The 12,338-nt window shown below is 42.9% G+C and overlaps 1 protein-coding gene across 1 annotated transcript in view; it reads right to left on the bottom strand.

Moving 5' to 3' along the window:
* The window catches only part of CFAP61 (cilia and flagella associated protein 61), a 251,944-nt gene that overhangs the window by 155,158 nt on the left and 84,448 nt on the right, over nucleotides 1-12,338 (bottom strand). The window contains exons 13-14 of the mRNA XM_055543290.1: nucleotides 9,534-9,673; nucleotides 485-611 (exon numbers count right to left, since the gene is read on the bottom strand). Of these exons, the coding sequence (XP_055399265.1) occupies nucleotides 485-611; nucleotides 9,534-9,673 (267 nt within the window). The remainder of the gene's footprint in view (nucleotides 1-484; nucleotides 612-9,533; nucleotides 9,674-12,338) is intronic.

Below are 12,338 nucleotides of genomic sequence, written 5' to 3'. Positions count from 1 at the left end.
CAGAGCCCCAGATTTGTCACACAGGATCTTCCCAGCCAATCTGATCTTTGAGGATGCAGCCAGGTCACCAAAAGGGTATGGACCAACCCATCATCCAGAAGGTGAAATGTGTGCTGCTGGGGTGGGCACCAGGGACCCAATGATACTCTAACCTGACTCAGATGTGCCTGTTCCAAGCACTGGGGTCTCATTTTCTTACACGTTGCCTAGATTAAGTTCAAATTTTCTATGCCCAAGATAAGGATTTAGGGCATATCTGATCAGCCCCCATGGGGCCACTAGTGAGAAAAACAGCCCCAAATTTCTTTAAATCTCAGTTTCCTTGTTTTTTTTCTCCCTCCCCACTGCCAACCCCATCTCTGTTGCTCCCAACCACCCAATTCTCCAACAAGGCCCAAGAAAACTTTGGGATGGAACCTACATGGCTCATAATGGTACCAAAGCATGGAGAAAGGAAGCCAGTCTGGAAGTGGCAGGTACTTACAGGGTCCCTTCGAGCCTCGTTGTACTGCTTCAAATCCTCCAATATGCTTTTACACGGCATGAGGGTGCTGACGAGCTTTTCAACACCAGGAGTGTCCAAGAGGGTAGCTAATCTTATTTTAATGGTCCTGGGTAATAAGAGACACATTTTCTTTTTCAGCTTAAAGTACTAAAATACATATTCTCCCTGTCCCCCAAATGGAGACAAGATTGTAACAGATCACACTTATGTAAAATAATATCCAGTAAAATATTTTTATATAACATTGTGGTTTAATTAAAAAATAACTCTTCATTCTAGAAAACATGGAAAACATTCATTTAAAAAGTGCGAACAATAAGGTTAAAAGAAAAAGAAAACAGCAACACTGATTGTAACCATTAACCAAACAATACAAAGTCAAATTTTAAATTTATTTCACTTAAAATGTTCAGCACTATGCTTTATGTCACATTTGCTTCATACATAAAGCCAAACTCTGTCAAACTTATAAAGTATGTTAAGAAGTTAAGAACTTACAGTGAACCCAGGCTGGCTTCATGAGTCTTGAATTTCTTAATAATTCTATCTCTGATTTCGTGATTTTACGTGAAGTCTAGTAGGATAATGGAGCACGTCCAGGGCTTGATGCCTTGGCTCACACGTGGTACCCACCTCACCCAGCTCGCACGATGGTTTCTCCCCCATCTGTGCCCTGCCTTTGGCACCTCCCCAATCTCTGCCCTGTGATGGCTTCTATCCTCTGCCAGGGTGACAACTGGGTGCATCAGTGGGGGAGCCCCAGTTTGAGCAATCCTGCCCCACCCTCGCTGAGGTCCTGGACATGGGCCTGGGGAGGATCGGCATCAAAGTGTGCCCCTGGAGTCTCTAATCAGAGCAAGGTGGTGGCTGTCTGCACCCAGGGCAGGCAGTGCCACAGTGTGTTAGGCTGGCAACTCAGTGTAGAGTGCCAGCCCACCCCATACCTAGGTATGCAGGGCATCTGAGTGCCTGTTTGCCATGGGATGGAGCTGTGGACCCTTGTGAAGGGGAGGTGATGTCTCCACCTTAGCCTGGAGGCTGGGCCCTGCATACGATGTAGGGTTCATACAAGGCACACTCTCCAGTCATTATAGGGTTATTAGTGTTATTATCAAATAGGACAAGGCTACTCCTCCTACTATTAATAAAGTAAAATACTCTAACCTACTTTCCTTCCAACTGTACTGAATATTTGTGCTTATGTTTTAATGTCCGCTTCCGTTCTATATGCAAAGCAGCACATTTGTAAAGAACAATCTACATATATAGTTAACTGATATAAAAATGATCAATTACTTTGTCTTTAAGTCACGTCCAACTCTTTGTGACCCCAGGGACTGTAGCCCACCAGCCTCTTCTGTCCATGGAGTTTTCCAGGCAAGAACACTAGAGTGGGTTGCCATTTCTTTCTCCAGGGGATCTTCCTGACCCAAGGATCAAACCCACGTCCCCTGCATCTCCTGCACTGGCAGGCAGATTCTTTACCACTGAGCCACCAGGGAAGCCCCAATCAACTGCTATCACCTGAATAATAGAATAATAATAAAATTGGAAAAAGAGTACATCAAGGCTGTATATTGTCACCCTGCTTATTCAACTTATACGCAGAGCACATCATGAGAAATGCTGGGCTGGATGAAGCACAAGCTGGAATCAAGATTGCTGGGAGAAATATCAATAACCTCAGATATGCAGATGACACCCTTATAGCAGAAAGTGAAGAAGAACTCAAGAGCCTCTTGATGAAAGTGAAAGAGGAGAGTGAAAAAGTTGGCTTAAAACTCAACATTCAGAAAACGAAGATCATGGCATCCGGTCCCATCACTTCATGGCAAATAGATGGGAAAACAATGGAAACAGTGGCAAACTTTATTTTCTTGGGCTCCAAAATCACTGAGGATGGTGATGGCAGCCATAAAATTAAAAGACACTTGCTCCTTGGAAGAAAGGTTATGACCGAGCTAGACGGCATATTCAAAAGCAGAGCCATCACTTTGCCACCAAAGTCTATCTAGGCAAAGCTGTGGTTTTTCCAGTGGTCATGTATGGATGTGAGAGTTGGACTATAAAGAAAGCTGAGTGCCAAAGAACTGATGCTTTTGAACTGTGGTGCTGGAGAAGACTCTTGAGAGTCCCTTGGAGGACAAGGAGATGCAACCAGTCCATCCTAAAGGAAATCAGTCCTGAATATGCATTGGAAGGACTGATACTGAAGCTGAAACTCCAATACTTTGGCCACCTGATGTGAAGAACTGACTCATTAGAAAAGACCCTGATGCTGGGAAAGATTGAAGGTGGGGGGAGAAGGGGATGACAGAGGATGAGATGGTTGGATGGCATCACTGATTCGATGGACATGAGTTTGAGTAAGCTCCAGGAGTTGGTGATGGACAGAGAAGCCTGGTGTGCTACAGCCCATGAGGTTGCAAAGAGTCAGACACGACTGAGCAACTGAACTGAACTGAATAATAGAAACAGCATGAGCAATTTTTAAGTGAAAGATAAGAACGTGGTTCTGACATGGCCACCTTGTGCCAAAATCTAGTTCAGATGTTCCTACTTGTATCTCTCCACAAGTTTGGAATGAGGAGTTTCGGATCATCATTCTTTCATTATCAGCTCTGTGCTGGGTCCCTTCCTCTGCCCCACAACTAGGCACAGAGCCGGGAAGGAGACCACGCCCACCAACTCTTCTGCCGGTTACCGTGCACAACCTTCCCAGAAGTGAACACATGCTCACGCCAAGACAGTTTAGGCGTTTTCTCCTCAAGGGCTCATACGTGGTTCTAGAGCTGCTTTGAATCAGAGAGGAGCTTAGCCATGGTTGTCCACCCATCCATGGAGCTTCCTCCAGCCATAGAAGAAGCAACTTCTCCCAGGGGGGTCCTACATGGGGCCCCCTGGTTTCCTAACCCTTCCCTGTGGCCCTTCACCTCCCCAGGTCACTCCACTCTCACATGTCCCTCCTCTGCTGAACTTGGATGTTCAGGAAATGTCACCTCTCCACGAAGAAGTGATGTCATCCTCACCTACTGGTCCCTTCTTGGATCTGGAAAGTTTTGTTTCACAAGAAATTTTTTTCTCCTGCTTTTGGCGGATTCTGGCCTCAAAGGTCAGATTTTATAGCATTTAATCAGACTGTATACATAACAAAATAGAAAATCATACATAAAAGTAGAAGGAAAAGGAATTAACAGTTAATTTTTCAACTTCAAGTTGAATGAATGAATGGCTATAGACACCTAGCAGTCAACGTGTATGTCGTCACTCAGTCTTGCAGAATATAGGGTGGTTTTTTGATGTCAGTGAATTAAAACTAAATGATGGAAAGAAGAAAAAGTAATTTGAATCTTTCTGCATTTCAAAGGAGTGATCTATGTAATAGAAACATAAAATAATTCGACAGCTATCAGCATTTCAGTCTAAACCGAAACAAAATGATAACCACAAAATAAAGTTTCTCTTGGCTTCTGTTCAAGGAAGTTGGTTAAAACCACCAGAGAGACTGATGGCCCTAAACCACTCTCAGTGACAACATGGGCCTGAAACAGGTAGAATGGTGACATGCTAGAAAAAGATGACTACCAGGCATGAGTCACCCATGGAAAAGCATATAAAGCAAAAACACTAAGGGAAGGAATCATTTAAAAGCCAACTCCTAAGGGCATTTTTATTTGCTGAGCAAAACTGACAATAAGTAGTATGATTCAATTTAGAGGTCAATGTTTATTCATAGAAAATCATTTCTGGCACCAAATATATATATATATAACAGTTGGATGAGTAAGTTTGAAACCTAGTCTCCCAAATTAAAAAAAAAATGGCAAATTTCAGAAAAACATGCTTTGGAAGAGCAGGAAGATAGAATGACCAGTTGGTTCATCCAAACGTGTCCTCTGGTCATGAATAAAGAAGAAAAGCCCATGCAATGGTGGCTCAGATGGCAAAAAAAATCTGCCTGCAATGTGGGAGACCTCGGTTCTATCCCTGGGTCTGGAAGATGCCCTGGAGAAGGGAATGGCTACCCACTCCAGTATTCTGGCCTGGAGAATTCCATGGACAGAGGAGCCTGGCGGGCTAAAGTCCACGGGGTTGCAAAGAGTCAGACATGACTGAGTGACTTTCACACACACAACAGTGAAGGACAGGCAGGCGGAGGAAAGGAAAAGGGGTTCTCATACCACACACCCCCCCTCAGTTTATATAAGCAGGCACCCCTGAGATCACTCGGTGAAGGAGAGTGTTAAAAAGCGTTCAGTTTATGCACATTCCAAATGAAAGCTAACATAAATGCTGGGAAATGTCCTCTCAAAGACCAGTAGCCACAAATGAAACGAGAGGGGCCCCCTCGTGGAATCTGTTGACAGAGAGGTGACACCGCTAACAACCGAGCAATTTGTCCCTGTGCTCAGCAGCATGGCCAGAGGGCAGGTGACAGACATAAATATAATTTCCCAAGAGAGGAGGAAGGCGATCCGGTGGGAGCCGAGGACAGGAGGTCATGAAATTTAGAGTAACCAAACTTAAGGGCAAGAACAATCCATCCCAGATGTCAAGAGAAGTGAAGCAAAAAATGGAAGAACACGGATGTATTTAAAGCCACAGCTCAAAAAGCGGGGCAGCGGAGGGCTGTGCCCACATGGCTGCTCCACTGCCTCCTGCCCTCTGCCCCCACGTGTCTCATGCCCCTCACATTCGCCCTCATCACTACCCGGTCTGTATCTTCTTACTCCCCTTCCTTTGTATCTTCCTCCTCTACCTAGAATGCAGGTAGAATTTAAAGAATTAAAGATCTAGGTTTGCTCTAGAGAACAATGACCCACTGCCATGGCCACAAGAGAGACATCCCCTGTTGGTGATACACACATGGGTTTTGAGGGACATCCCCCTGCTACACGCAAGCACAGATTCCAAGCAGCAAGGAGTCAGGAACAAGAGTAAAAGTGCAAAGGAGCCACAAGCCTGGAAACACTGAGAACTGGGTGAGCAGTGGCAGGTGGGTTGTCAATGAAACTCAGAATAACAAAGGAAAGTTCCCAAAGAGGGCTCAGAGGGGAACAGTGACAAAGATCATGATTTTCTAAGGACACGGAAACTATTTCCGCTTGAGAGTTTAACGTTTCAGAAAAGAACCCAGGTGCACACAATCTGCACCTTTATATGTAAGTGATTAGAACAAAGCAAACATGAAGCTGACATCGCAAATGGTCACAAAGAAAAACGGGGACCCTGCTGCCACCAGGATTCATTTCCAGATGCATGTTGAAAGGCTCATTGTTTTGAAAACTTAAACTTAATTTTTAATAAAAGAAATGTGTGTTCATAGTAAGAAAAGGAAGTGTACAAGAAAGGAACATGACTATGAATTAAATAATCAAGCAACTAAGAGCAAGGTCAAGACCACAGGCAGACCCGGGGCCCAGTCCTAACCGTATGTCATCTGGCTGCTGTCATCAGTGTGTTTATTCATGAGTAGCATTGGAAGTCATGAGACAATGTCACCAATATGCTCTATGCAAGAATGCAGAGAGTGTAAAGAGCACTCTAATAAAAGTTTTACTTGAGTCATAATAAAATTTAAACTCTCAATGATACAAAATTAACTTCATTTTCTATTATGGACATAATGCATGCCTATAATTAAAAAAAAATCACACAGAAATAAACAACCCACTCTTAAAAAGGGCAGAAGATATGAACAGACATCTCACCAAAGTAGATACACAGATTGCAGACAGCAAATGAAAAGATGCTCAACATCATAAATCAGTATGGAAATGCAAACTAAAGCAAGATACCACAATACAACTATTAGAATGGCAAAAATTCAGAACACTGACAAATGCCGGTGAGGATGTGAAGAAGCATTCATTGCCGGTAGGAATGCAAAATGGTGGAAGACTTTGGAAGACAAGGGGGTAGTTTCTTACAAAATTCAATATTCTTACCATACAATCTACAGTTGTGCTCCCTGGTTTATACCCAAATGAGTCAAAAACTTACATCCACACAAAAACCTGCCCACGAATGTTTGTATTTGCCTTTGTAGTCTGCCTTATTCATAATTGCCAAAACTTGGAAGCAACCAAGCAGTCTTTCAGTAGGTGAGAGGATAAATAAACTGTGGTCCATCCAGACAAAGGAATACCATTCAGGGTTAAAACGAATTCAGCTATCAAGCCTTGAAAGTACTAATTACTAAATGAAAGAGGCCAATCTGTAAAGGCCAGACACTGTATGATTCCAGCTATGACATTCTGTGTGTGTGTTAGTTGCTCAGTCGTGTCCAACTCTTTGTGACCCCACAAACTGTAGCCCGCCAGGCTTCTCTGTCCATGGAATTCTCCAGGCAAGAATACTGGAGTGGATTGCCATTCCCTTCTCCAGGGTATCTTCCCGACCCAGGAATCAAACCCTGGTCTCCTGCATTGCAGGCAGATTCTTTACAGTTTGAACTACAGGGAACAAAACTATGGAAATGGTGATAAGGCCAGTGGCTGAAAGCGATGGTGGGGAAGGAGAGAGAGATGAACAGGTGGAGTACACAGGAGTTTTAGAAACTACTCTATATGAAATTATAGTGGAGGACACATCATTACACATTTGACCAGACCCATCAGCAGTGGCTACGGGACTGGAAAAGGTCAGTTTTCATTCCAATCCCAAAGAATGTTCAAACTACTGCACAATTGCACTCATCTCACATGCTAGCAACGTAATGCTCAAAATTCTCCAACCAGGCTTCAACAGTATGTGAACCGCGAACTTCCAGATGTTCAAGCTGGATTTAGAAAAGGCAAAGGAACCAGAGATCAGATTTCCAACATCTGTTGGATCAAAGAAAAAGCAAGAGAATTTCAGAAAAATATCTACTTCTGCTTCATTGACTATGCTAAAGTCTTTCACTGTGTGGATCACAATAAACTGAAAAATAATTAAAAAGATGGGAATACCAGACCACCTTACCTGTCTCCTGAGAAATCTGTATGAAGGTCAAGAAGCAACAGTTAGAACTGGACATGGAAAACGGACTGGTTCCAAATTGGGAAAGGAGTATGTCAAGGCTGTATATTGTCACCCTGCTTATTTAACTTATGTGCAGAGTACATCATGTGAAATGCTGGGCTGGATGAAGCACAAGCTGGAATCAAGATTGCCAGGAGAAATATCAATAACCTTAGATATGCAGATTACACCACCCTTATGGCAGAAATCAAAGAGGAACTGAAGAGCCTCTTGATGAAAGTGAAAGAGGAGAGTGAAAAGCTGGCTTGAAACCCAAAATTCAGAAAACAAAGATCATGGCATCTGGTCCCATCACTTCATGGCAAATAGATGGGAAAACAATGGAAACAGTGAGACTTTATTCTCCTGGGCTCCAAAATCACTGCAGATGATGACTGCAGCCATGAAATTAAAAGACGCTTACTCCTTGGAAGGAAAGCTATGACCAACCTAGACAGCATATTAAAAAGCAGAGACATTACTTTGCCAACAAAGGTCTGTCTAGTCAAAGCTATGGTTTTTCCAATAGTTGTGTATGGATATGGCAGTTGGACCATAAAGAAAACGGAGTGCCAAAGAACTGATGCTTTTGAACTGTGGTGTTAGAGAAGACTCTTGAGAGTCCCTTGGACTGCAAGGAGATCCAACCAGTCCATCCTAAAGGAAATCAGTCCTGAATATTCATTGGAAGGGTTGATGCTAAAGCTGAAGCTCCAATAATTTGGCCATCTAATGCAAAAGACTTGGGAAATACTCTAATGTCAGGAAAAACTGAGGGCAGGAGAAGAAGGGGACGACAGAGTATGAGGTGGTTGGATGGCATCACCGATTTGATGGACATGATTTTGAGCAAACTCTGGGAGCTGGTGATGGACAGAGAAGCCTGGCATGCTACAGTCCATGAGGTCACAAAGGGTTAGACAGGACAGAGTGACTAAACTGAGCTGAACTGAACTGATAGAAGGTGTAACTGATAAGCAAGCCTTCATGTAAACTGTGGACTCTGGTTGATGATGGTGCATCCCTATAGGTTCATCGATGGTACAAATGGTGCTGTGAGCCTAAAACTGCTCTAGAAACTAAAATTTATTAATGAAAAAAATCAAACAGAGCCCACAGATATAAAGCAAAGAATATATTGCCATGTACACCCCCACATCCCTGTCTTGCTTCCCAAAGGCACATAAGGTTAATAAAGTCCTGTGGACTTTTCTAGAATGTCTCTTATGTATATAAGATTAAAAACAAATCTTGATTTTTTTCTTGCATGTTCTAAAAAGACCTTCTCCATCCTGAGACATGGTAAGGATCAGTTTGCACTCACACTCCCCATGGGCTTCCTCTGACTGGGTTTATTCTTGCAGTGACACGTCTCCGTGGTCCTACAGACCCACGGCTGGTATCCTCATCACAGCTGCAGGCTACTTTTACTTGAGTGTTTACGAGCTTTGAAAGGACCGGGGAAACATCAGTAGGTTGCTCACTGCTGTATTCTCAGAACCTTGCCTGGAACCTAGCACTGTACACACAGTTTCTAATTTGGACCTATTGCAATATTTACACTGAACTCTTCAATCATGTGGGAATTTATTTTACTGGAGAATATGAAGAATATTTCTGTTCTTGTTTTACCCCATCACTTACAGAATAATTCTTTCTTTTCCCATCATTGTGACACAAATGCCATCACGTATATTCATCTATGTGCCTTTAAACACACACACATTCGATTTTTACTCTCTTGGGGTCTTTCTTGTGTTACCTTGCTCTACCCATAGAAATGGTCAAATGACATTGTTTTGATTATCTTAGAGTTGGATTATGCTTTAATATCTGACTGGACTAGTAATTTGTCACTATGATTCTTTCCCTAAATAGACTGGTAAAAATCACTTAATGAAACCCTCCATCAAGAAGATGATTTTAAAAATAAGTTATTAAATTAAAATGGCAGGGAGTTCCTTTTCCGTTCTCCTTTTATAACTTCATGGACTGTCTTTTGGCCCTCCGAGCATCTGCTTACTTGAGCAACCCTGCCCGATGGAAGACGTACAGGTCCTGCTCTAGGGTGCAGTTGTTGAACGGAACCACCTTCACGAAGCTCTGGATGAGGACAAACTCAGGGGTGAGATGCGGCACAGAAACGATGCAGAAGTCCTTATCCTGATGTGATTGGAAACCAGAAATCATTAATCACCAAACAAATTCCTGCTGTAAAACACTAAAGAAAAGAGGAGTAAAATGTGTGAAGGAGACGGTGTTCAAGTTAAACATTCCTATCATTTGGAAAATAATCAGAAAATTCAGGGAGATAAACAACTGTAAGAATATGGGGGAAATTTCTGGTCTTTGACTGAAACCTACATAAAAGAATACTGTGAACAATGGAAGCCATTTGGCACAGCTGTTTTTTTGAAAGTAGAGTTTTAAACTAAGGACGTTTGCGTTTGCAAACTCACTTGTATCCAGGAGTGAATGAAGCGGTGCCCTGCCATGGCAAAGGCCTGGGTTTACCAAGTGCTGCTGTGCCAGTCGTGGTCCCTGCCTCTATGAGGAGAGAGGGTGGTGCTTCAGGCCTTTTCAGCTCCAAAGTCCTGTGATTACACAGGCATGGATGTCTGTGTATTTTGTCACAATGTGATCTTCCTTGGGTGATGAGATCTAAGGGCAGGTTAACCTGGGCAGTGAGATTTGCGTGTCCTGACCTGAAACGTGCTAGCCAGGAGCTGCTGCTGGCCACCGAGCGTTTGGAACCTGGCTAGTGTGACGGGGGAACCCAATTGTTACTTTTATTTCATTTTGATTAATCTAAATTTAAATTTCAAAACTGATACTTGGGAACCCTCCTACATTGTTGGTGGGAATGTACACTGAGGCAGCCACTATGGACAGCAGGATGAAGGTTCCTCAAAAAATTAAAAACAGAACTACTGTATGACCCAGCAATCCCACTCCTGGAGAAAACTATACCTCAAAAAGGTACATGCACCCAGGACATGGAAGCAACCTAAATGTCCATTGACAGATGAATGGAAAAGATGTGTGTACATATGTATACACACACATACACACATGATGGAATATTACTCAGCCATAAAAAAGAATGAAACAATGCCATTTGCAGCCACAGGGATGGACCTAGATATTATCATACTAAGTGAAGTAATTCAGACAAAGGCAAATACCATATAATCACATACATGTGGAATCTAAAAAAATAATACAAATGAACTTATTTATAAAAAGAAACAGACTCACAGACATAGAAAACAAGCTTATGGTTGCAAAGGGGAGGGGGAATGGGGGAGGTGTGGAGTAGGAGTTTTGGGTCAGTAGACACAAACTGCTGCTGCTGCTGCTAAGTCGCTTCAGTCGTGTCCGACTCTGTGCGACCCCATAGACGGCAGCCCACCAGGCTCCCCCGTCCCTGGGATTCTCCAGGCAAGAACACTGGAGTGGGTTGCCATTTCCTTCTCCAATGCATGAAAGTGAAAAGTGAAAATGAAGTCTCTCAGTCGTGTCCGACTCTTAGCGACCCCTTGGACTGCAGCCTACCAGGAAAGTCCATGGGATTTTCCAGGCAAGAGTACTGGAGTGGGGTGCCATTGCCTTCTCTGAGACACAAACTATTACGTATCAAATAGATAAGCAACAAGGTCTCACAGTATAGCAGAGGGAACTACATTCCATACCCTCCAGTAAATCATAATGGTAAAGAAAAAATAATAAAATAAAAACTCAATTGTTATTGGAAAAGTTGCATGTCTGTTTAGAACAAGTGGGTATATGAATCTATTCATTCAACTACAACTCTTAGGAAATCTAAAAGCAGGTCAAGGAGTTCTGATGACAAGTATAAATTTTAGGAAATCTAAAACCAGATCAAGGATTTCAGATGACAATTTAGCGCTTGTACTACAATGTACCCTAAGTGTAAAATACACACCGGATTTTAAAAACTGAGACAAGGGGTATTCAAGATCTCCTTAATAATCTTTCATACTTTTGGACATAGCACATTGAGTAAAATACATTATTAAAGCTGATGTCACCTGTGTCTCTTTAGTTTTTTTTTTTTTCCCTTAATAATGTGTCTGCTGTACATAGAGGTCAGACTTGAGGACACAGCAAGGGAAGGAGAGGGTGGGATGAATTGAGAGAGTAGTGTTGAAACATATACATTACTGTATGTAAAATTAGATAGCCAGTGGAAATTTGCTGTATGACTCAGGGAGCTCAAATCCGGTGCTCTGTGACAACGTAGAGCAGGGGGCTGGAGTGGGAAGGGGGAGGGAGGTTCATGAGGGAGGGGCATACATATAGCCATTGCTGATTCATGTGGATGTATGGCAGAAACCAACACAATACGGTAAAGCAATTATCCTCCAATTAAAAATAAATAAATTTAAATTAAAAAAAAAGAAAAAAAAATAATGTATCTGCTGGAACATTTGGAACTTGGTGTCTGCAGGACAGTGCTGCTGTGGACCGTCTCTGCTCCGCACGTCCCCCGAGAACCTCTGCCAGGCGCCTGCAGAGCAGCTTGCTCTTCCCAGAGCTAATTTGTCCCTGTGGGATCTCGCCTCCTGCTGAACCCTGTGAAGGCATTGCCTGAGCTAATCCAAGACCCTGGGGACACGCGTGCAACTCAAAGGAGTGAGTCACTCTCTGACCTTATCCTCCTTCTAGCAAAATAACAGCTCTTTCTGGGGAACTTGTGAGTCAAGTTGTCGAAATACTCTGGCTGAAAAAAAGGACTGAGTGCCAAGTCCCAGGGGCTTCCTCTGGGAGAAGGAGACATTAATGAATTGCTTTATCGTGAATGGGA

This window comes from Bubalus kerabau, chromosome 13 (genome assembly GCF_029407905.1).
Source record: "Bubalus kerabau isolate K-KA32 ecotype Philippines breed swamp buffalo chromosome 13, PCC_UOA_SB_1v2, whole genome shotgun sequence".
In the NCBI taxonomy this organism is placed as follows: domain Eukaryota; kingdom Metazoa; phylum Chordata; class Mammalia; order Artiodactyla; family Bovidae; genus Bubalus; species Bubalus kerabau.
This window is presented reverse-complemented; position numbering and strand designations above follow the sequence as displayed.